This window comes from Mesoplodon bidens (assembly GCF_964165515.1).
Source record: "Mesoplodon bidens genome assembly, chromosome: 7".
Lineage (NCBI taxonomy): Eukaryota > Metazoa > Chordata > Mammalia > Artiodactyla > Ziphiidae > Mesoplodon > Mesoplodon bidens.
The window spans coordinates 7,817,822-7,840,439 of NC_138164.1; the positions used below are offsets into that span (position 1 = coordinate 7,817,822).

The 22,618-nt window shown below is 41.0% G+C and overlaps 1 protein-coding gene across 3 annotated transcripts in view; it reads left to right on the forward strand.

Annotated features, from left to right (window-relative positions):
* The window catches only part of LOC308620132 (uncharacterized protein), a 42,199-nt gene extending 21,027 nt beyond the window's left edge, over positions 1–21,172 (forward strand). The window contains exons 6-7 of one of the 3 annotated variants that reach the window (XM_081239449.1): positions 15,327–15,470; positions 15,827–16,479. In XM_081239449.1, coding sequence (XP_081095575.1) covers positions 15,335–15,470; positions 15,827–15,999 — 309 coding nt within the window. In that variant the 5' untranslated portion in view covers positions 15,327–15,334 and the 3' untranslated portion in view covers positions 16,000–16,479. Of the gene's footprint in view, positions 1–15,326; positions 15,471–15,826; positions 16,480–21,055 lie in introns of those variants that run through there. The other 2 variants (XR_014016290.1, XR_014016291.1) reach the window with 2 other exon arrangements.
* The last annotated feature ends 1,446 nt before the right edge of the window (positions 21,173–22,618 follow it).

A 22,618-nucleotide genomic window follows, 5' to 3' on the forward strand; every position in this document is an offset into this window, starting at 1 on the left:
GCATGTTCCTTCCTCTGCAATTTTTTGGAAGAGTTTGAAAAGGATGGGTGTTAGCTCTTCTCTAAATGTTTGATAGAATCCACCTGTGAAGCCATCTTGTTCTGGACTTTTGTTTGTTGGAAGATTTTTAATCACAGTTTCAATTTCATTACTTGAGATTGGTCTGTTCATATTTTCTATTTCTTCCTGGTTCAGTCTTGGAAGGTCATACCTTTCTGAGAATTTGTCCATTTCTTCCAGGTTGTCCATTTGATTGGCATAGAGTTGCTTGTAGTAGTCTCTTAGGATGCTTTGTATTTCTGTGGTGTCTGTTGTAACTTCTCCTTTTTCATTTCTAATTTTATTGATTTGAGTCCTCTCCCTCTTTTTCTTGTTGGGTCTCCCTAATGATTTATCAATTTTGTTTATCTTCTTAAAGAACCAGCTTTTAGTTTTATTGATCTTTGTTATTGTTTCTTTGTTTCTATTTCATTTATTTCTGCTCTGATCTTTATGATTTCTTTCCTTCTGCTAACTTTGGGTTTTGTTTTTTCTTCTTTATCTAGTTCCTTTAGGTGTAAGTTTAGATTGTTTATTTGAGATTTTTCTTGTTTCTTGAGGTAGGCTTGTATTGCTATAGACTTCCCTCTTAGAACTGCTTTTGCTGCAGCCCATAGGTTTTTGATTGTCGTGTTTTCATTGTCATTTGTCTCTAGGTATTTTTTGATTTCCTCTTTGATTTCTTCAGTGATCTCTTGGTTATTTAGTAACATATTGTTTAGCCTCCATGTGTTCGTGTTTTTTACTTTTTTTTCCCTGTAATTCATTTCTAATCTCATAACATTGTGTTCAGAAAAGATGCTTGATATGATTTCAATTTTCTTAACTTTACTGAGGCTTGATTTGTGACCCAAGATGTGATCTGTCCTGGAGAATGTTCCATGCACACTTGAGAAAAAAGTGTAATCTGCTGTTTTTGGATGGAATGTCTTATCCATATCAGTCAAACCTATCTGGTCTATTGTGTCATTTAAAGCTTACGTTTCCTTATTAATTTTCTGTTTGGATGATGTGTCCATTGGTGTAAGTGAGGTGTTAAAGTGCCCCACTATTACTGTGTTACTATCAATTTCCTCTTTTATAGCTGTTAGCAGTTGCCTTATGTATTGAGGTGCTCCTATGTTGGGTGCATATATATTTATAATTATTATATCTTCTGCTTGGATTGATCCCTTGATTGTTATGTAGTGTCCCTCCTTTTTTCTTGTAGTGTTTTTTATTTTAACGTCTATTTTATCTGCTATGAGTATTGCTACTCCAGCTTTCTTTTGATTTCCATTTGCATGGAATATCTTTTTCCATCCCCTCACTTTCAGTCTGTATGTGTCCCTAGGTCTGAAGTGGGTCTCTTGTAGACAGCATATATATGGATATTGTTTTTGTATCCATTCAGCAAACCTGTGTCTTTTGGTTGGAGCATTTAATCCATTCACGTTTAAGGTAATTATCGATATGTATGTTCCTATGAACATTTTCTTAATTGTTTTGGGTTTGTTTTTGTAGGTCCTTTTCTTCTCTTGTGTTTCGCACTTAAAGAAGTTCCTTTATCATTTGTTGTAGAGCTGATTTGGTGGCGCTGAATTCTCTTAGCTTTTGCTTGTCTGTAGAGCTTTTGATTTCTCCGTCAAATGTGAATGAGATCCTTGCCAGGCAGAGTAATCTGGGTTGTATGTTTTTCCCTTTCGTCACTTTAAATATATCATGCCAGTTCCTTCTGACTTGTAGAGTTTCTGCTGAGAAATCAGCTGTTAACCTTATGGAAGTTCCCTTGTATGTTATTTGTCGTTTTTCCGTTGCTGCTTTCAATAATTTTTCTTTGTCTTTAATTTTTGCCAATTTGATTACTGTGTGTCTTGGCGTGTTTCTCCTTGGGTTTATCCTGTATGGGACTCGGTGCACTTCCTGGACTTGGGTGGCTATTTCCTTTCCCATGATAGGGAAGTTTGCAACTATAGTCTCTTCAAATATTTTCTGCAATCCTTTCTCTGTCTCTTCTCCTTCTGGGACCCCTATAATGCGAATGTTGTTGCCTTTAATGTTGTCCCAGAGGTCTCTTAGGCTGTCTTCATTTCTTTTCATTCTTTTTTCTTTATTCTGTTCCACAGCAGTGAATTCCACCATTCTGTCTTCCAGGTCACTTATCCGTTCTTCTGCCTCAGTTATTCTGCTATTGATTCCTTATAGTGTATTTTTCTGTTCGGTTATTGTATTGTTCATCTCTGTTTGTTCTTTAATTCTTCTAGGTCGTTGTTAAACATTTCTTGCATCTTCTCGATCTTTGCCTCCATTCTTTTTCTGAGGTCCTGGATCATCTTCACTAACATTTTTCTGAATTCTTTTTCTGAAAGGTTGCCTATCTCCACTTCATTTAGTTGTTTTTCTGGGGTTTTATCTTGTTCCTTCATCTGGTACCTAGCCCTCTGCCTTTTCATCTTGCCTATCTTTCTGTGAATGTGAGAATTTTTTCTAAGGGTGACCTCAGCTAAGGAGAAATAAGGGATTCCTTTTCTACTTTCCAAGGTAAATTCACCAGTCATGAAAGTCATGCTCAGAGACCAGCAGTCCCATGGTAGCATATAACCTTCTGTTTTGCTGAGTTTACTACTTACATTGAGACTATCCCAGACCAGTTTACTGAAGTACATTCCCCCTTCTTATTTCCTCTCTCTCTCTCTCTTTCTGTCTGTCTGTCTGTCTGTCTGTCTGTCTGTCTCTCTCTCTCTCTGTGTGTGTGTGTGTGTGTGTGTGTGTGTGAAGCAAGCTGGGAGAAATCTATTATTTTAAAAATGCCACAGAACTTTCCTACCATGTTTAAGCTGCCTTATTCTGATTCATCATTTCTTGGTTGCTGTAAACCTTAGACAAAGTGGATTTCAATGAATTTTGCTCTTTTGGTCAGTGTTTCTGTGGAGGGACAGTCCTTTCTAGCTCCCCCGTCTGTCATTTCCACTGATGATGCCTCCAGGGCTCCTCAAAAGGTATATTTTAAAATAATTAAATAACTCATAAGTTCTAATTTAGTCCTCACAATTATTCTTGATAGATACCACTGTTTATTTTTTTCTATGTAAAAAACCCCTGAGGATAGAGAGGTTAAAGGTCACACACAGGGTCACACAACCAGCAAGTGGAGAATCCAGATTTAAACAGAGTTTCATCCAACACTGAGCATGATGCTATAATGATCACCCATGGAAAGAAGGTAGCTGGTTTTCATAGACCAGAGATTATAATAACTTGGTAAGATTTTTTTATTTTACTTATGTCTTTATTTATTTATTTTTGGCTGCATCAGGTCTTAGTTGTGGCACATGGGATCTTCATTGAGGCATGGGCGGGTCTTTCAGCGTGTGGGCTTCTCTCTAGTTGTGGCATGTGGGTTTTCTCTTCTCTAGTTGTGGCGCACAGGTTCCAGAGCACATGGGCTCTGTAGTTTGCGGTATGCAGGCTCTCTACTTGAGGCTTGTGAGCTCAGTAGTTGTGGCATGTGGGCTTAGTTGCCCTGCAGCATGTGGGATCTTAGTTCCCTGACCAGGGATCAAACCTGCATCCCCTGCATTGGAAGGCGGATTCTTTACCACTGGACCACCAGGGAAGTCCCTAACTTGGTAAAATTTTTAAAACTCTCGTAATGTTCTTGTGTTTGAAGTGATCAGCAGTAAAATCCGAAAACTGAAAAGTGTATGTAGGGTCATGGAGCCTAGTGGCCTATTGCATGGCCACACAAAGATGGAGAAAACCTCTGAAACATGAAGTTGATAGTGGTAGTGTGGGAAGGAAAGAAAGAGAGTTGAGTCTCTGCGTCATTGCGAGGAAGGCTGGAGGGTCCTGGAAATCTCCTAGGGTGGGGTGATGCTCTCTCCCGGTTGCTTGCTATGCAGACAGCCCCACTCAGCATGCACCCTAAGCTTCCACAATGGAGAACCTTCCTCATCTCCCTGCAGAAGCCCCATTCTCTCTTGCACATGCTAGTGTGGAAATGCCTCAACCACAGGTCTTGGTGTAAATGTTCTTTCTTCCAGGACTCCTCCTCTGCCTCCCTGTTCCTCCTTTGTGTTCCCACAGCACAGCTGAGACCCATGATATGAAAATAGTCAGCCTTATCTTTGACTCCTCTTCCTCTCTCATTTCACATTAAACCACTGACAGAGTCCAGTCTATGCTGTCTTCATAAGATCAGGACTGTCATTTCCTTCTCCATTCCCACTATTGCTGCTCTTGTTATGACTTTCATGTTGCCCACCTGGAGCTTATTCTTGTCTCAGTATGTAAGCATTTGTTGAATTAAATCCATTGAAATAGAGTTTTAACAAGCATTGGTTAGAGAAGCAAGCTTTGCTTCTGATCCTTGGAGCACAGGAAGTCTGTCGTTACAGAGTTGGGATGCTGAAGCTGCTTGCAGGAATGAAGAAAGAAGGAAAGAGAGATTATTTTAAGTACTTCAACCTGGGAGAAGCCTCAGAGGAAGGAAGCAAATGATGAAACTGCAGAAGGAGGTGTTGCATAACCAAAGTCAAGGAGATGAGGCCCTGAGAGAAGTGCATCCCCTGGTCATGACTCACAGCGCCAGGCAAAGTCAGACTGGATCCTGCTCTCAAAGAGGGGCAATAATGCAAGGGGTCTTCTTGAGAGCTTCATGTAGCTCCAGACAGGGTAGGAGGAGGGTTGTGGAACCAGTAGTTCAGCAGAATGTAATCCTGATAAGCCTGGGAACATAAGCCTTGGGTGCAGCCTGTGGGGTTAGGAGAACAGAACATCTTCTTCTTGAGGCCTTGAGCTGAGATAGTTTTTGATCATTAAAGTCCAAATGGGCATCAGATGAGAGGTAAAAAGCTTAGTCATGTGAGAAGAGGAACAAGGCAACACTGGAACTCTTGGCACCATCCAGAGGTAGGTGGAGAAGGAGTAATAGGGCATTAGTACATTTATAAGACATCAATATACTCAAGAGAAAAAAAACAGCACTTATCATTTCAAAGACTTAAACATGTGCCAAAATGTTGACAATGCAAGGTTAGAAAGAGGACACAGCCTCCTTTCCATGTCTTAGACGTTTCCTGAGAGTGTGTGCTCACAGGCAGTATAAGAAAGTGAGATTCCTGTAACAGCTCCATACTCCTCTCCTCATCCCAGAAAAGTTCCTCCCCCCAGTATAAGTCTGGAATGCAGCTCCAAAGACATTGTGATGAGGACTTTCTGCTCAGGTCAACCAAGGTACCCAGTAATTCAAAACTGATGAACGAGCCACAAGTTTAGTGTCACAGGTATAGTGGGGCATAATTTGAATCATAATATATATATTTAATTATAAGGTTATCTTTTGTTTCTCAATATGCATCAGTAGTTTACCATTCTGTCTTCTGTCCCATCTCCTACCATTCAGTACCACCAATTGGCTTTATGGGGTATTGGGTTGGGGGACCTATTTTTGCTACTTCCATTATTCTGATGCCACCATTTGGCTGATCCTTAGAAGACAATCAGTAGACACAAATCTGACTGTACTCATTCAGGAGGATTCTTAGCAAGCAGCATAGGCCACAGTGTGAAAGCCAGACTGAAAACACTGTGCTTATTGGGCATGCCACTATGCAAGCAGGTGCACAAGAGCTGTATGAAACAACAATAACAACAGCACCACCAGCAATAATAACACCTAGTGGCTTGAGTTTCAGGTTTTTATTTTTTCTTTTCAGTTCAGCACCAAAAATCTGAGGCTATGGAGGGATATGACTTTCTCAGTCCTTGGTCTTCTTACCCTATTACTTAACTCCTCTACTGATCACATGGCATAGTTCTAAATACCCTCTATACACTGATGACTGGCAAATCTCTACCTTCCTCCCTAAATTCTCCACTGCCTTTTAAAAATCTGCATTTGATGGGCTTTTCAAACTTAACATGCCCCCAAACTCACTCCAACATCATACCCTCCACACACCTGTCTCCCCACTCTAGCCTCACCTCACTTTTCTCACATTCTGTCCCATGTCACCCAATCACTGCACCATTCACCCAGTTACTTGGGCTAAAAACTAAGGGCCGTCATAGATTTCTCTTTTTTCTTTCCTTACCCCCCCACCCCACCACACATTCAATCTATTAGCAAGTCCTGTTGGCTCTCTCTTCAAAGTGTTTCCCAAGACCTATCATTTCTTACCACTTGTTCTCTAAGTTAACATTGTCTCTTTTCTCTCATAATTTAATTTTTTCTGAGTTTCATTTTCTTTCTTTTTTTTATTATATAAGTTTCAGGTTATAATTCAACATCTCTATATACTACACAGTGATTCTCCCAAAGGTCTAGCTACCATTCATCACCATACAGTTGACCCCCTTAACCTTTTTCACCTACCCCTAGCCCCCTTCCCTCTGGTAACCATTGATCTGTTCTCTGTATCTTATGAGTTTTGTTTTGTTTGTTTTGTTTGTTTTGTTTTTGGATTTGACATATGAGTGAAATCATATGGTATTTGTCTTTTTCCTTCTGGATTATTTCACTTAGTAGAATACCCTCGAGGTCCAACCATGTTGTCACAAATGGCAAGATTCCATTCTTTTTTATGGCTGAATAGTATTCCATTGTATACATATAAACCACATCTTCTTTATTCATTCATCTATCGATGGACACTTTGTATCCATATCTTGGCTATTGAGAAATAATGCTACAATGAACATAGGAGTGAAATATCTTTTTAATTTTTTTTATTCTCTGGATAAAAACCAGAAGTGGAATAGCTGAATTATATGGTAGTTCACTTATTAATTTCTTGAGGAATTTCCATGCTGTTTTCCATAGTGGCTACAACAATTTACATTCCCATCAACAGTGTATGAGAGTTCCCTTTTCTCCACATCCTCTCCAAAACTTATTTCATGCCTTTTTGATAATAGCCATTCTAACAGATGTGAGATGGTATCTCATTCTGGTTTTGATTTGCATTTCCTTGATGATTGAGCATCTTTTCATGTGCTGGTGACCATCTATATGTCTTCTTTGGGAAAATGATATTCAAATCCTCTACCCAGGGACTTCCCTCGTGGCACAGTGGTTAAGGCTCCATGCTCCCAATGCAGGGGGCCCGTGTTCAATCCCTGGTGAGGGAACTAGATCCCACATGCATGCCACAACTAAGAGTTCTCATACCACAACTAAGAAGCTGGTGAGCCACAACTAAGGCACCTGTGAGCCACAACCAAATAAATAAATAAATAGAATATTTTTAAAAATCCTCTGCCCATTTTTAAGTTGGATTGTTTGTTTTAAGTTGTATGAGTTCTTTATGTATTTTGGATGTTAACCCCTTATCAGATATATAATTTGCAAATATCTTTTTTCATTTACTAAGTTGCCTTTCATTTTGATGACGGTTTCCTTTGCTGTTCAGAAACTTTTTAGTTGATGAAGGCCCATTTGTTGATTTTTGCTTTTTGTTTCCCCTGCTTTTAAAGTCAGGTCCACAAAAACATCACTAAGGCTGATGTCAGTGAGGTTACCAATGTTTTTTCCTAGAAATTTTATGTTTTCAGGCATTACATTTAAGGCTTTAATCCATTTTGAGTTTGTTCTTGTGTATGGTATAAAATAGTGATCTAGTTTAATCTTTTGCATATGTATCTCTAGTTTTCCCATCATTATTTATTGAAGAGACTGTCTTCTCTCCATCATTATGTTCTTGGCCCCTTTGCTGTAAATTAATTGTTTATATGTACATGGATTTACTTCTAGGCTCTCAATTCTGTTCCATTGATCTGTGTGTCTGTTTTCGTGCCTGTACCATAATGTTTTGATTACTACAGCTTTGTAGTATAGTTTGAAATCCAGGAGCATGATACCTTCAGCTTTGTTCTTCTTCCTTAAGATAGTTTTGGCTATTTGGGATCTTTTGTGTTTCATACAAATTTTAGAATTATTTGTTCTAGTTATATGAAATATACCATTAGAATATTGATACAGATTGTATTGAATGTGTAGACTGCTTTGGGTAGTATTTACATTTTAACAATACTAATTCCTCCAGTCCATAAGCACAAAATATCTTTTCATTCATTTATGTCTTCTTCAGTTTCTTTCATCAATGTCTTATAGTTTTCAGTATACAGGTCTTTAGCCTCCTTTGTTAATTTTGTTCCTAGGTATTCTTTTTAATACAGTTGGAAATTGGATTGTTTTCTTAATTTCTCTTTCTGATAGATTGTTATTAGTGTACAGAAGTGCAACAGATTTCTGTATATTAATTTTGTACCTGCAATTTTGCTGAATTCATTTGTTAGTTCTAATAGTTTTTTGGTTGTGTCTTTAGGGTTTTCTATGTATAGTGTCATAACTTCTCCTTTTCCAATTTGAATGCCTTTTATTTCTTTTCTTGCCTAATTGCTATGGCTAGGACTTCCAATACTGTGTTGACTAAAAGTGGTGAGAGTGGACATCATTGTCTTATTCCTGTTCTTGGAGAAAATGCTTTCAGCTTTTCAACATTGAATATGATGCTGAAGGTTTGTCATATATGGTCTTTATTATGTTAAACTGTGTTCCCTCTATACCCACTTTATTGAGAATTTTTATCAGAAGTCAATGTTGAATTTTGTCAAATGCTTTTTCTGCATCTATTGAGATGATCACACAATTTTTTTTATAGATCTTTATTGGAGTATAATTGCTTCACAATACTGTGTTAGTCTCTGTTGCACAAAAAAGCGAATCAGCCACATGCATATACATGTCCGCATATTCCCTCCCTCTTGAGCCTCCCTCCCCTCCTCCCTATCCCACCCCTCTAGGTCATCACAAATCACCGAGCCAATCTCCCTGTGCTATGCTGCTGCTTCCCACCAGCCAATTATTTTACATTCAGTCGTGTATATATATGTCAATGCTACTCTCACTTCGCCCCAGCTTCACCCTCCCACCCCATGTCCTCAAGTCCGTTTTCTATGTCTACCTCTTTATTCCTGCCCTGCCAGTGAGAAAGATCATACAATTTTTATCCTTCATTTTGTTAAAGTGGTGTATCATGTTGATTTGCAAATATTGAACCATCCTCGCAACCCTGGAATAAACCCCACTGAATCATGGCGTATGATCCTTTTAATGTATTGTTGAATGAGATTTGCTAATATTTTGTTGAGAATATTTGTATTTGTGTTCATCAGAGATATTTGATTGTAATTTTCTTTTTTTGTAGTGTCTTTCTCTGATTTGGTATCAGAGTAATGCTGGTCTCGTAGAATGAGTTTGGAAACATTATTTCCTCTTCAATTTTTGAAATAGTTTGAGATGGATAAGTATTTTTTTTTAATGTTTGGTAGAGTTTACCTGTGAAGCCATCTGTTCTTGGACATTTGTATATTAAATGTTTGTTTTATTACTGATTCAATTTCATGATTAGTAATCAGTCTTTTCAGATTTTCTATTTCTTCTTGACTCAGTCTTGAAAGATTGTCTATTTTTAGGAATTTATCCATTTTTTTCCAGGTTGTTCAATTTGTTGGTGTATAATTGTTCATAGCAGTCTCTTATGATTCTTTGTTTTTCTGTGGTATCTGTTGCAGTTTCTCCCCTTTCATCAGGTTTTATTTATTTGAGCCCTCTATTTGTCACTTATACCTTTATAAAGCTGAAATTAAAAAAAAAAAAAGCTGTATGGGCTTTGGTGACAGATCCAAGTTGAAATCTCACTCCTGCTCCCTAACATTTTGACCGTGACAAATTACTTAACCTTTTCTAGCCTCCATTTCCAAACCTGTAAAATGAGTATAATGAAGCCTCAAGGAGAAAATAGTCTAGCATCAATATCTTGGAGTTTTTCTTACCTCCTTTTTGAACTTGGGGTCCAGTAGACTGGTAAGAAATCGGGGATTTTTCTTGTTCTTTAGTTGGGAGTAGTTCCTCTGCTATTTCATTTTACGTAACTATCTCTGTCTCTATGAATTTAGGAGAAACAGTTATCTAATGTGGTCTTGACGGAGTGTTTTATGTGGGAGCATCCCATGTAGACTGTGTGAGCCCAATATTTTTGTTGTGCGGGCTAGTTTTGGTATGGTTGCCAGCCACGTCTTTCCTCAGAGTGTGCTGGCTGTTATCCCCTTGATAGGGGGTGTGATTGGTGTCCAGAGCCTGCACTGGATGTTGGGTGGGGACTCCTCCTTGCTTCATGGCTGTCACAGCCCAGACAGGGACAGGGTCTGCTCCCCAGTTGTTGGAGTAGAAGCCAGGAGGATTGGGTTCAGTCAGGTTCTGCTGCCCTTGAGTATGTGCCCTGACCCAAAGGAGATGACCTCTGAAGCAAGTGAGGCCTGTGTGGTCACAGCAGACCTACGTGTCACCTGTGCATGCATCTGTGGTTCTGCCCAGAAGCAGCCCAGTCTCATCCCTTTCTCCATTGTGTTAGTCCCAGACCTAGTGCCAGACTGTGGTGTGGAGTGGGCTGGGCTGGGGACCAGGGCATGGTGGCTGCAGGAATCCAGGTGGTTTTGCTGCCGCCTGGGACCTGGGCTGCCTCTGAGGCCCTCTCCCAGGACCTGTGCACCCCAGATCTGGCTCCAAGCTGTGGCGTGGTGTGGTCGGAGCCAGAGTTCTCCTGTCAGGTGAGAAATGGAATATTTCCTCCATATCAGTAAACAAAGGATGTCACAGTCATCAGCGATTGCTGGTGGGAACTCAGGAAGGAAAGAATACCTGCCATCAGACTGCAGCCACTCCCTACCATGAGCCCTGAGGAGACTCGGGATGAGAAAGCACAGGACGCTGGCCCCAGAGAGCTGAGGTGCACATCACAGGACTGATTCCAGTGAGCCCAGACTCTTGCCTCTTCCCATGCATAGAAGAGCGCTAAATTCCTTAACTTGGGATACCTAGTTTTCTTTTACTAACAATAATCTTTTGTTCCTACTACCTGCCCTTTGTTGCCAAACCCCTATATATCCTGCTCCCCCTCGCCTCCTCGGAGCAGTTTTCTCAGGCTTACTTGAGATTCTGCCTCCTGGGCTTGAAGTCCTCAGTGTGTCCTCCGAATAAAACATAACTCTCAACTTTTAGGTTGTGCATTATTTTTTAATCAACACAGGAAACAGACCCTTGTGTCCTCCTGCCCAGAGCCTGTCCGCCGGAGACTCAGCGACCAGCTGCTATACGTTTCTGGGGCACCACCTGATGTGCTTGCCAACAAAGTCCTGCTTGGTGGGATCCACCCCCATTGTGCGCACTGACAGTGGGCTCCAAGGTTCGGCTGGGACCACATCCCAGGCCCTCCAGGCTGTCTCCATGCAGCTAGATCCCATCCTCTCCTGGGGCCTGTCTGCGGAGACTCAGCGCTTAGCTGTTGCATGAATTTGTGGCACCGTCCAGAATGCCCAGTGTGAGCTCCAGATTGGGAGTGCAAGGAGCTGGTGGCTGCCACTGCCCTTCTCTCTGTTAGTGCAAGTTCGTGTTCCTGATGCAGACTGAGGCCAAACAAACTGAGTTTGGAGCAGAGAAAGGTTTATTGCAAAGCCATGCAAGGAGACAGGTGGCTCATGCCTTAAAAAAAGCCCAAGCTCCCTGAAGGGTTTTGGCAAAGCAGTTTTAAAGGCCAGGTGAGGGAGTGGTGGTCACAGGGCAGGTGATCAGCTCCTGAACAAATCTCTGATTGGCTGATGGTGAGGGAACAGGGTGGTGTCACAGGGGTTAAGATTATCAGTCTTTAGGCTCCAGGAGGCCTGGGGCTATGTGCTCATAGTCATCAAGTATCATGTTAACATCAATAATTAACATCTTCCATTTGGTGGGGGGGTTTTCACATCTGTAAAACAAGTCAGGAAATGTGCATCAAATACCTAGGTACTTCAGAGAGGAGCTGAAGCAGAGGGTATGGGGGAAGGCCTGTCCCAGGAAGGCCCCATAGGGTCCTGCTAGGTTACATCTCTCTGCCCTGATTGCTAGTAAGCCAGCATGCACTCAATTTCACGAGCAGAGTCCAGTCCCTCGAGCCCCTCGATTTGTCCCAGAAGATTTCCCAGCAGACAAGGGGGCCCCACAGGGCGAGGGTGTGCCTGTGTGGACCTTCTCTCCTTTATAAATTCCTCCCAGGGGCAGAGGTCCTGTCCTGATGCCTCCCCGCCCTCCCCACCCCCATCCTACCCAGTTATGTGAAGATCTTTCTTGCAGCTTTGGTTGTATAGGAGATGTTCTGCCAGTTTCCAGTTTGATTTCCGTGAGAATTGTTCCACATGTATTTTTGATGTGTTTGTGGAAGGAGGTCAGCTCCATGTCCTCCTACTCTGCGATCTTGATCCCCATTCTAGAGAATTTTTTTTGTCTTAGTCTAAGACTGTTCTTTTTCTCTTAAGAAGATAGCAATTATGATGACTATAATTTTCTAAGCACCTGCTCTGTTGTAAACACTGCAAACATTTTGTCAACTGAAGAAAAATGCACAACCTAAAAGTTGCAAGTTATGTTTTATTTGGAGACCTTATTGAGGAGTATAGCCCAAGAGACAGCCTCTCAGTTAGCTCTGAAGAACTGTTCCAAAGAGGTAAGGGAGGAGCCAGGATATATGGGAGTTTTTGCTGAAAAAACAAACAGACAAACGAACATGTAGTTGAACATCAAAAGATTACTGGTAATCACACAAAACAAACATCTCAGATGAATGATTTAAGTGCTTTTCTATATATAGGAAGATGCAAGAGTCTGCTCATTGAAATTATTCCTTAGATATGCATCTTAACTATCTAGGGCCAGTACCCTGTTTTTCCCCATCCTGAATTCCTTTCAGGGTGCACTGTGGCTGCAGTGGCTGATGGCTTGATGGCAGGCAAACATTTTTTGTTTACTGGAATGGCAGGCAACATTTTTTGTCCACAATTTTATCTTAAGTCCTCACATAAGCACACTCATATGGTGCTTATTATGTCAGACCATGGGCACTTCCTAAGGACTCCAACTACCGAAGGACACTTAAGAAGAAATAAATACACTTTTGGGACTTCCCTGGCAGTCCAATGGTTAAGACTCCACACTTCGACTGCAGGGGGCGCAGGCTCGATCCCTGGTTGGGGAACTAAGATCCCACATGCTGCAGGGCATAGCCAAAAAAGAAATATACTTTTATCTATTAACAATATTGACTTTGTAGTTAAAAACCTTCTCATAAGGAAAACCCAGATGGCTTCAGGGTGAACTCTATCAAACATTTCAGGAAGGAATAATATCAATTCTATGAAGAGTCTTCCAGAAAATTGAAGAGAAGTTAATTTTCCTAACTCTTTTATGCAGCCAGTATTACTCTGCTACCAAAACCAGATAAAGACATCACAAGAAATGGAACCAATCTGTGACATAGCTTCCAATCTCTAGAACTTTGCATGTGCCTTCCCCTCAATAAAGAATTCCATTTTTCTTGATTTTGCTTAGCCAAGTCCTACAATTACTTACACTGTACCCCCCTCCAAAAATCGTTGTTCTCTCAATCTAGTTAATGGTGACCGATTCTTCTTCCGAATAGATTTTAGTCTTGTAGGTGAGGGGAAATTTCCCGTCTTTCTCCTCTTAGTCCTTTTGGTGGGCAATTAAAATTACATAAGGCAGATTAACAGATGAAAATAAAATTTATTCTGTGCACATGGGGAATCCACATAAGTATGAAAAATTCCAAAGACAATAAGGCAAGTTGATCTACCTCTCTATCTCTCTCTCTATCTTTCTATCTATCTATCCATCTATCTACCTAACTATATATCTGTCATCTATTCCGGACTAAGGAGAAGGAGATAGGGGGTCTGAGGCTTCAAGGGGAAGTAAGATAATTCACAGGAGGATAAAAAGAGTTAATGTTTGAGAAACAAATGTTTGCTGGGTCATTCAAAGACAATGGGACATAGAGAGGATTTTGATCAAATTGGCTTTGCTAGGTTCCTTGTGCTGGACATGTTTTTTTAGTGATAACTGAATTTGTAGGCTCCAACTCCATTCTTATAAGACATTCCAAAAATCTGAGGTGAGTCAGTTCCTTACCTTCACCTGAATGGTCGCTCCTTTTACCAGCCCAGTGTTATGTGATTTGGCTAAATCAAGGAATCCAATACAACACGTGAGTGTTCCATGCGCTTATATGCCTGTGAAGCAAAGCCTAATACCAGGGCTCAGTGGGGTAGTTTGTGGCATTACACACAGTAAGCTGAACAAGCAGAGAAAATGTGGAATCTGAAGGTGGCTTCCATCTCTGTTTTACTTAGATCCTCTGTCTTCTCTGGGATGAGGTTGTTACTATCTTGAGTAAGGTTACCTCTTTCCTATGTAAATTCCTTGGTCAAGGCCCTGCGTTGGCTGTGGAATGGGGAGAGGAAGCAGAACACCCACTATCTTACAGCCAGGGCCTCCCGATACAGGTAAATGAACTGTACCCTTTACAGCCCAGGACATAACTCACAAAACAGGAGACTAGAGAGGGAACCACAGTTTCATCTCCATTCCACACCCTATCTGGTGCCCCATTTCTGAGCCCTTCCTGGAGCTTGATTGGCTGCTTCATTGTCCTTTCCTCAATTTATATGGACTGGCTCCTGTTCCTCCTGCTCCCTGGAGCCCTCGTGGTTCTGTGCTGGTCTTCCACAGAGGGTGAGTACAATGGCAGTAAGGCAAAGAGGGCAGGGTGATGGGGTCAGGGAGTACTGTCCTAGAAAGTCCTGATCAAGAGGAACAGGAGCTACAGAGACAGTGTTTGCTGGAACCAGGCCCCTGAGCCCTTGGCTGCTGCAAATTCCCTTCCCCATAATGAAAACTCTTCCTGAAGACCCTGCTGTTGCTGCTGTCCAGTAGCTCTCCAAACTCTAACTCTAGGAAAGGTGTGAGGGGAAGGGATGATAAAGAATCACGGGGGCATCTATAGCTGGGCAAGGTAGACCGATCAACTAAGACCCAGGTCTTAGTAAGAGGTGTCAGAATGGAGGTCCTTCTCCTTCTTTTTTTCCCCCATTAGATGCTGGGTCTGCTCTCTCAGCTAAACTTGCCCAGCCCTACCGGCAATGAAATGCCCATTCAGTGCCCCTTTGGAAACCACAGCTGCAGGCTGAGCCTGAAAAGAAAGAAGGGAGAGGGCTTCCTGGTAACCATGTGACTCCTAAAATGGATTCCTTGGTAGACGCGGGCTCTTCAGGGAGGATCCTCAGAGGCTGAGGAGGAAGGCCTGGAAAGTCTAGGGTTCTGGCCTCAGTTCCAACACTAGAAGCAGCAGCCCTTCTCTCTTCCCCTTAACTACCTGGCATCCCTTGTTCTCATCCCATGGTTCTCCCATATTGTCCAGATCCTACAATGAAATTTATTTCTTGCACCTCCTGCGACGAATTTGTTGGCAAGAACTGCAGAAAGAATTTAGGTTCCTGTCACTCCAGATATCCTGATTTTGCATGCCAGACCAAAGAAGTATATTCTCAACATTTCACCGGAGGTGAGATGACGGCAGGAGAATGGAGAGAGAGGGGAAATTGACTGAGTTACAGCTTCTCACCTGTACAATGATTGGGTTTTAATGGATGATCTCCAAATTCCTTTCCATTTCTGATATTCAGTGACTGAATCCCTAGTAGAGTATATCTGTTACAGCTCCTTTGTTGTAAATGTATGTGGGTGTTGAGAGCAGAATCAAGTTTCCCTGGAAGGAGACTGCCCTTTTTGTGGAAGGGTCTTCAAGTCCAGGCTTTGCCTAAGGGGACAGGAGGGAAGGGAAGGACTGCTCACTTGAAAACATTCCTTGTCACATCCCAAGTCTAACTTGGACCTCTGTTATTCCCCTACCCTCTTCAGAATATATCTACCGATATTCTATCCTGGGCTGCCCAAGAAGATGTGTGGAGTATATACACATCACCAAGTGGGAGAAAAACGTGTTCTTCTGTTGTAATACAAGCTACTGCAATAGCTTATCAGTAAAGGATGAGGTTCCATTCAATTCCATCGCATCAGAGGATTTAGCTTGAGATATTCACCTAATGTTCAGGGACTTCCTCTTGACTGCATTCTGCTCATCATTCTTTAAAAAAACATCAAGATCCAGAAATACTTTCACGCTCAACCACCACCCACATTGCCTCCTGAGAGCCAAGAGGCCCAAGAGAAATAAACTATGGATGAAAAAGAAATGTAGTGCAACTTTGAAATACTGTCTGGGCCCAAGTTAGACAACCAGGCCTGGTTTTCTGGTTCTGCTTTTCTGGCTGGGAGCCAAACTCCAAGTCTAGGGAGTGGGAAAGTGGGGGAGGCTGCACTGGGACATCTGGGGGCACTGAATGCATTACAATAAAAACTCTAATGAATGACAAGACTATATTTGGGGGAACTCATGGGCTGTTTCCACAGTGGACTAGATAAGAAGGAAGGGATACTGGGTAAAGCATGACCTGGCAAAAGTCTCCAAGTCATTTTACTTCTCAAATGTCCAGGATCCTAAATCCCATCAGGCTCCTGACACTCTAGGCCTGGAAAGGTCCTCAGAACAGGGAGGCTTTCCATGGGGGCCTAACATATGATCTATCTTGGAGAATATTCCATGTCACTTGAGAGGAATGTATATCCTGCTGTTGGCATATACATTTTGTATATGCCTGTTATATCTAATTGGTTTATAGTGTTGGCTTAAATCCTCTAATTCCTTATTGATCTTCTATATGGTTTTTCTACCATTATTGAAGGTAAAGTGTTGAGGTAGAATGTCTATTTCTTCTTTCAATTCTGTCAAAGTTTGCTATATATATTTTGGTTTCTGTTGTTTGTCGCATATATGTTTATAATTGTTATAGCTTCTTAATGAATTGGCCCTTTTATCAACATATAATGTCATTCTTTATTTCTTGTAACTTAGGTCATTTTGTTATTGGTATAGGCACCCTAGGTCTCCTTTGGCAACAATTTGCATGGAATATCTTTTTTCATCCTTTGAGTTTGTGTCTTTAGATATAAAGTGAGTCTCTTGTACACGGCATATGGATGGATAACGGTTTTTTAAAATTCATTCTGCCAATCTCTGCCTTTTGATTAGAGAGTTTAATCCATTTATATCTAAAGTAATTACTGACAAGGAAGGGCCTACCTCTGCCATTTTGATATTGGTTTTTTGTATGTCTTATAGCTTTTTTTTATCTCTCATTTCCTCCATTACTATCTGCTTTTGCATTTTGTTGATTTTTTTGCAGTGAACACTTTTCTCTTTTAAATTTCCTTTTCTGTATATTCTACAGATATTTTCTTTGGTTACCATAGAAATTATATTTAACATCCTACAGTTATAATTATTTAATTTGAATTGACATGAACTTAACTTCATTAGCATACAAAAACTCTACTCATATACAGTTTTACCCCTTTATGTTACTAAAGTCACAAATTACATCTTTATATATTGTGTGTCCAATAACATAGATTTATAATTAATTTTTATTGTGTTTGTGTTCTAAATCATGTAGAAAATAAAAAGTAATTTGCCTTCCCAAATAAGAATAACAAATGTTCTTTAAGCAACTGCTAATTGTCAAACACTCTTCTAAACACTCTACATGTATTGCATCATTCAAAAAATCATCACAGCTCAATGAGATAAATACTGTCATTATTCCATTTTACAAATGAGAAAATGGAAGCATAGACTTAAAGTACTTTGTCTAAGCTCATAGAGCTAATATGTGCTATAACTGGGATTTAAATTCTGATGTTTGAAGACAGTCTGCATTATTAATTGCTATAATATAAGGATTCCAATTCTATTCCCTGACCCATCATCCTTTACCAAATATTTACTGCATTTACAGTGTGGATGGAGAAAAGCATAATAGGTTTTAAATGGGTGTGCTAATCAGTTAGTTCAGTGCTATGTAGAATTCTCCTAGGTTCATTAGCAGAATTTATCAAATATGCTTCCAGCTCCCCTCCCCTTCCAGATGTGCTGGATTTCCACATTTAGACAATTATTTAGAATAGATAAGAGAGTTGGGGAGGGAGAGCCAGGGAGACAAATGAAGATTAAAAAATAAAGGAGAGAGAATGAAGAACAGAGAAAGGGAGTTAAGTAAATAAATGACACTGAGGGGAGAGTCTGGTTGTCCTGTTGGTGAGGTGCTTTGCCCCTCAACCTATACCACTTTTAACCACCCATCTGATTCACCCTTCTGACTCTCAAGTGCATGGTCAGAAACTCTGAGTCTGCTCTTTTTACTTTTATTATTCTAAACAAACAAACAAATAAACCGAGCACCAGGTTTGAGGACATCACCAGATCAGAGAGTAAGACTAATTTATAAAACCAGGAAAGGGTTAATTCCTCACTCCCATGATTCTGAATGTCTGATATTTGAGGAAGCCACTGAACAGAGAGGGAAGTACTTTGACCCTGTTTCTGGAAGAGATGTATAGAGACTTGCTTAAAGGAGGATAAGGAGATAGGGTAAGGTATTACCTTACTGCTACAGTTATTGTCCTAAAATGTCACTGAAGAAGTGGGATTCCTGGCTCATGTGATAGTTCTATTTTTAATTTTTTTATGGAACCTCCATACTGCTTTCCATAGTGGATGTGCCAGTTTACATTCCCATCAACATGTACCAGAGTTCCTTTTCTTCACATCCTCACCAACACTGGTTATCTTTTGCTTTTGTTCACAATAGCTATACTAACAGGTATAAGGTAATATATCAGTGGTTTTGATTTGCATTTCCCTGATGATTAGTGATATTAAGCACATTTTGGCCATCTGTATGTCTTCTTTGGAGAAATGTCTACTTAGGTCCTCGATCCCATTCCATTGCAATATCAAATTAAAATCCAGAATCTTGTGATCTAAGTCAGGTCCTGGGGTGGACGAGGCTTCTCGGGTGTGTTTCTTTGGGTCTTGCAAACTAAAGAGTCAGGTACCTGCTCTCCACACACTTAACATAAAAGTGTAAGATAGAGAGAGAATAACTGTAATAAACACTTCCATTCAAAAGGAGATAATGTGAGGTACGTAGCAGTCACTGGTCCCTGACAATTCTGAAGTCCAGCCTCTCATGTGTAGTCAGTCCTGCGACTGGGAATGATTCTCTGTGGATCTTAGCTCTGCCCTCTGGGCTCTCAGTTCTCTGAATCACCCTTCCTTCTCCAAAAGAAAAGGCCCATGTTCCCAGCTGTCTCAGTCTGCTTCCTGTCCCTAAAAAACTGGGGATCAAAAAGACCCTTTATTTTTACTTTCCCTATGCCTGTTAGCCTTTTAAAACCTCTGAGCTGATGTAAATGCTCTCAGAAGCAGCCATCTGGGACCTCCTCATAGCCTCACTTCACTCACTATTTGGCATCTGCCGAGGGCTCTTAGAGCCCAGGAAGGGGTTAATTTTTCAGAACTGTTTATCTGGTGAAGGAAAATGAGTGCTTTCAGGACATGAGTTGTGGGTGGTGTGTTCCAGTGTAGGCTGTCTGATTTCTGTTATGTGCGTTATCTAGTTATCTGCACAGAATGCATCGGAAGAGCTGAAAAAAAAAAAAGACTGTCAGCCCATCCATGAGAATATTCTGAGAATGTCTTTGATCAACACTGCTGTGAAAAATCTCTCACAAGATGGACACACATAATTATACATTTGTCCAAACCATAAAATACGCAACACCAAGAGTGAACTATACTGTAAACTCTGGTCTTTGGGTGATTATGATGTGTCAGTGTAGGTTCACCAGCTGTAACAAATGTACCATTCTAGTGGGGAACATTGATGATGGGGGAGGCTGTGCATTTTGGTGGTAGGAGGTATAAAGGAAACCTCTAAACCTCCCTCAGTTTTGCTATGAATCTAAAACTGCTTTTAAAAAATAGTCTTAATTAAAACATTAAAAAAAATCTTTCTTATATGTCATACAGCATTAACTGTAATTGTCGTGTTGTACATTACATCCCTAGTACTTATTTAACTTATAAGTGGAAGTTTGTACCTTGGACCACCTTCATCCCATCCCCTCCCCCACCCCCACCTCTGGTAACCACAAATCTGATCTCTTTTTCTATGAGTTTGTTTGTTTATTTTGATTTCAAAATAAGTGAGATCATACAGCATTTGTCTTTGTCTTACTTATTTCACGTAGGATAATGCGCTGGAGATCCATCCATGTTGTCACAACAGATTGGCAGGATTTCCTCATTTTTTATGTCTGAATAATATCCCTTTGTGTGTGTGTGTGTGTACACACTTAGGTTATTTCCATGGTTTAGTCTTGAGAGTGTCATAAATGGAGTACGGGATCTTAATTTTTAGAGATGGGAGAATCCAACTTTCTCCCCAGTACTCAAATCAGTTTCTTATATGGCATGGTGTCTGAATACACTGGGAATACACTTCCTTTTAAAGAAGAATACACTTTAAAGTCTGAATACACTTCCTTTTAAAGAAGAGGAAGTGAGGCGCTAAGTCCTGGGTATGGGGTGACCCTGATCAGGCACCTAATGTTGAAGTTTTGCCTCAGTGGGAATTTGTTCCCCCATCCTGGGTTCAGTCTCACCGTGGGTCTCCTAAGAGCCCAAGCTCACCTTCAGTTCTTCTAATTTCCCTGTTATTAAATACACAGTATCCTAACAGTCTAAAATTCCCCCAATATACTGAAATATCCTAGAGAAAAAGAAATTCTTTGTTGCCCACCACTCTTCATCCAGTGGTCAGCCCACTTTCCAGAAAGTGCTTGTTATGCAAATGGTTTTGAGGGAGAGGCCAATCTATTCCACCAGCAAGGATGGGTCTCTCTGACAGGACAGTATCTTGGATACTGGGTCTTTCATAGGATGTGACTTCCTAAGGACTTAAAGCAGGACTCCTTTTATGGGGCATGTAACCTTTGTAGAATATTCCTTCTTTAAGTCCAGTCCTAGGGGAGATTGGATGTTGCCCACCTTACAATAGTTCTCTATGGCTGATGGCCTGGCTCTCATTGTGACACTTTGGGTCTGATTTTCTCTTGCACGGTGGATGAGATGAACAGCTGTGAGAAAAACTGCTCCAATTATGAAATAAATTCTGTTTTTTTCAGCATGCTGGGCATACACTGAACCACTTTGATTTCTGCAATGACCCCACTGAGTCATTCAGGATGAGGATGCCTTAGGATGAGGATGAGGTGTCCAAACAAACTGCCTCCTCATTGAATCTTATCTCTGTTCACTCCCTTCAGAATCATCATTTACCCTGCATGAGGAGTTTCCCTTAAGATATGCTCACTGCTTATTCAGTCTATGTCTTTATTGCTGGTGTTTCTTTCTATTAAACATGAACAGAGCTGATTCTGGCTTTTAGTCCATGTCTTATTAATCAGAAGGGAGATCGTGGCACAGATGGGGTGGGCAAATAGATCACAAGCTGAAGAAGCGGAGGAGGGATTTATTTTTAACCCGTTAGATGTTCCTCATGTATCACTCTCTCTGGTACATTGACCTTGGGGAAGTCTCTTCTCCTGTTTTTGTCTAGTCTCATTGCCCACGCAACTCATGCCAGTTCTCCACAACTCCCACCCATTTTTTTAACTGATAGACATTTCTTTCCTCTCTTCCTCTCTTTTCACCTTCCCTCTCTTTTAGCTCTTCCATTCTCTCTTCTTCAACCTCTCTATCACCATTGCTCTTTGTTTTTAAGTTTTGAATATTTATTTTAATTTAGAATCCACAACAACATTGCACAATTGGAAATCGGGGTAGATTGATTGTGCTGGAAATCTTAGAAGAGAGTTATACAGGAAAGGAGTGTGCTGATAAACATCTATTTAACGCATATTATGTTACCTCCATGGGGTCTGTAGTCAAGACAATTTGGAGTATGTTGATGTGGGATATGAGGTAACAGGTACATGATGATGGTTGCATCACTCTGTGAATATACCAAAAACCACTAAATTGTCATTTTTTTTTCATAAATTTATTTATTTCTGTCTGTGTTGGGTCTCTGTTGCTGTGCGCAGGCTTTCCCTAGTTGCAGAGAGCGGGGGCTACTCTTCGTTTCAGTGCGCGGGCTTCTCATTGCGGTGGCTCCTCCTGTTGCGGAGCACATGCTCTAGGCACGCGGGCTTCAGTAGTTGTGGCACACGGGCTTCAGTAGTTGTGGCACGCGGGCTCAGTAGTTGTGGCTCTCGGGCTCTAGAGCGCAGGCTCAGTAGTTGTGGCGCACAGGCTTAGTTGCTCCGCGGCATGTGGGATCTTCCCGGACCAGGGCTTGAACCTGTGTCCCCTGCACTGGCCACCAGCGAAGTCCTGAATTGTACATTTTTAAACGAGTGAACTGTATGGTCTGCAAGTTATATCTCAAGAAAACAAAAAAACAAAATGGGTTTCACCTTGGTTGAATGTTCTTTTTCTCTCCCAAAGTCTATAACATCTTCATTCATTTGTCTGTGCCATCATCTTCCTTCTGCATCACAAAGGGATTTACTAAAATAGAAGCAGCTCTGTGCATGCTTATTGGGGGTGGGAGTTGTGGAGAACTGGCATGAGTTGCATGGGCAATGAGACTAGACAAAAACAGGAGAAGAGACTTCCCCAAGGTCAATGTACCAGAGAGAGTGATACATGAAGAACACCTAACGGGTTAAAAATGAATCCTGAAG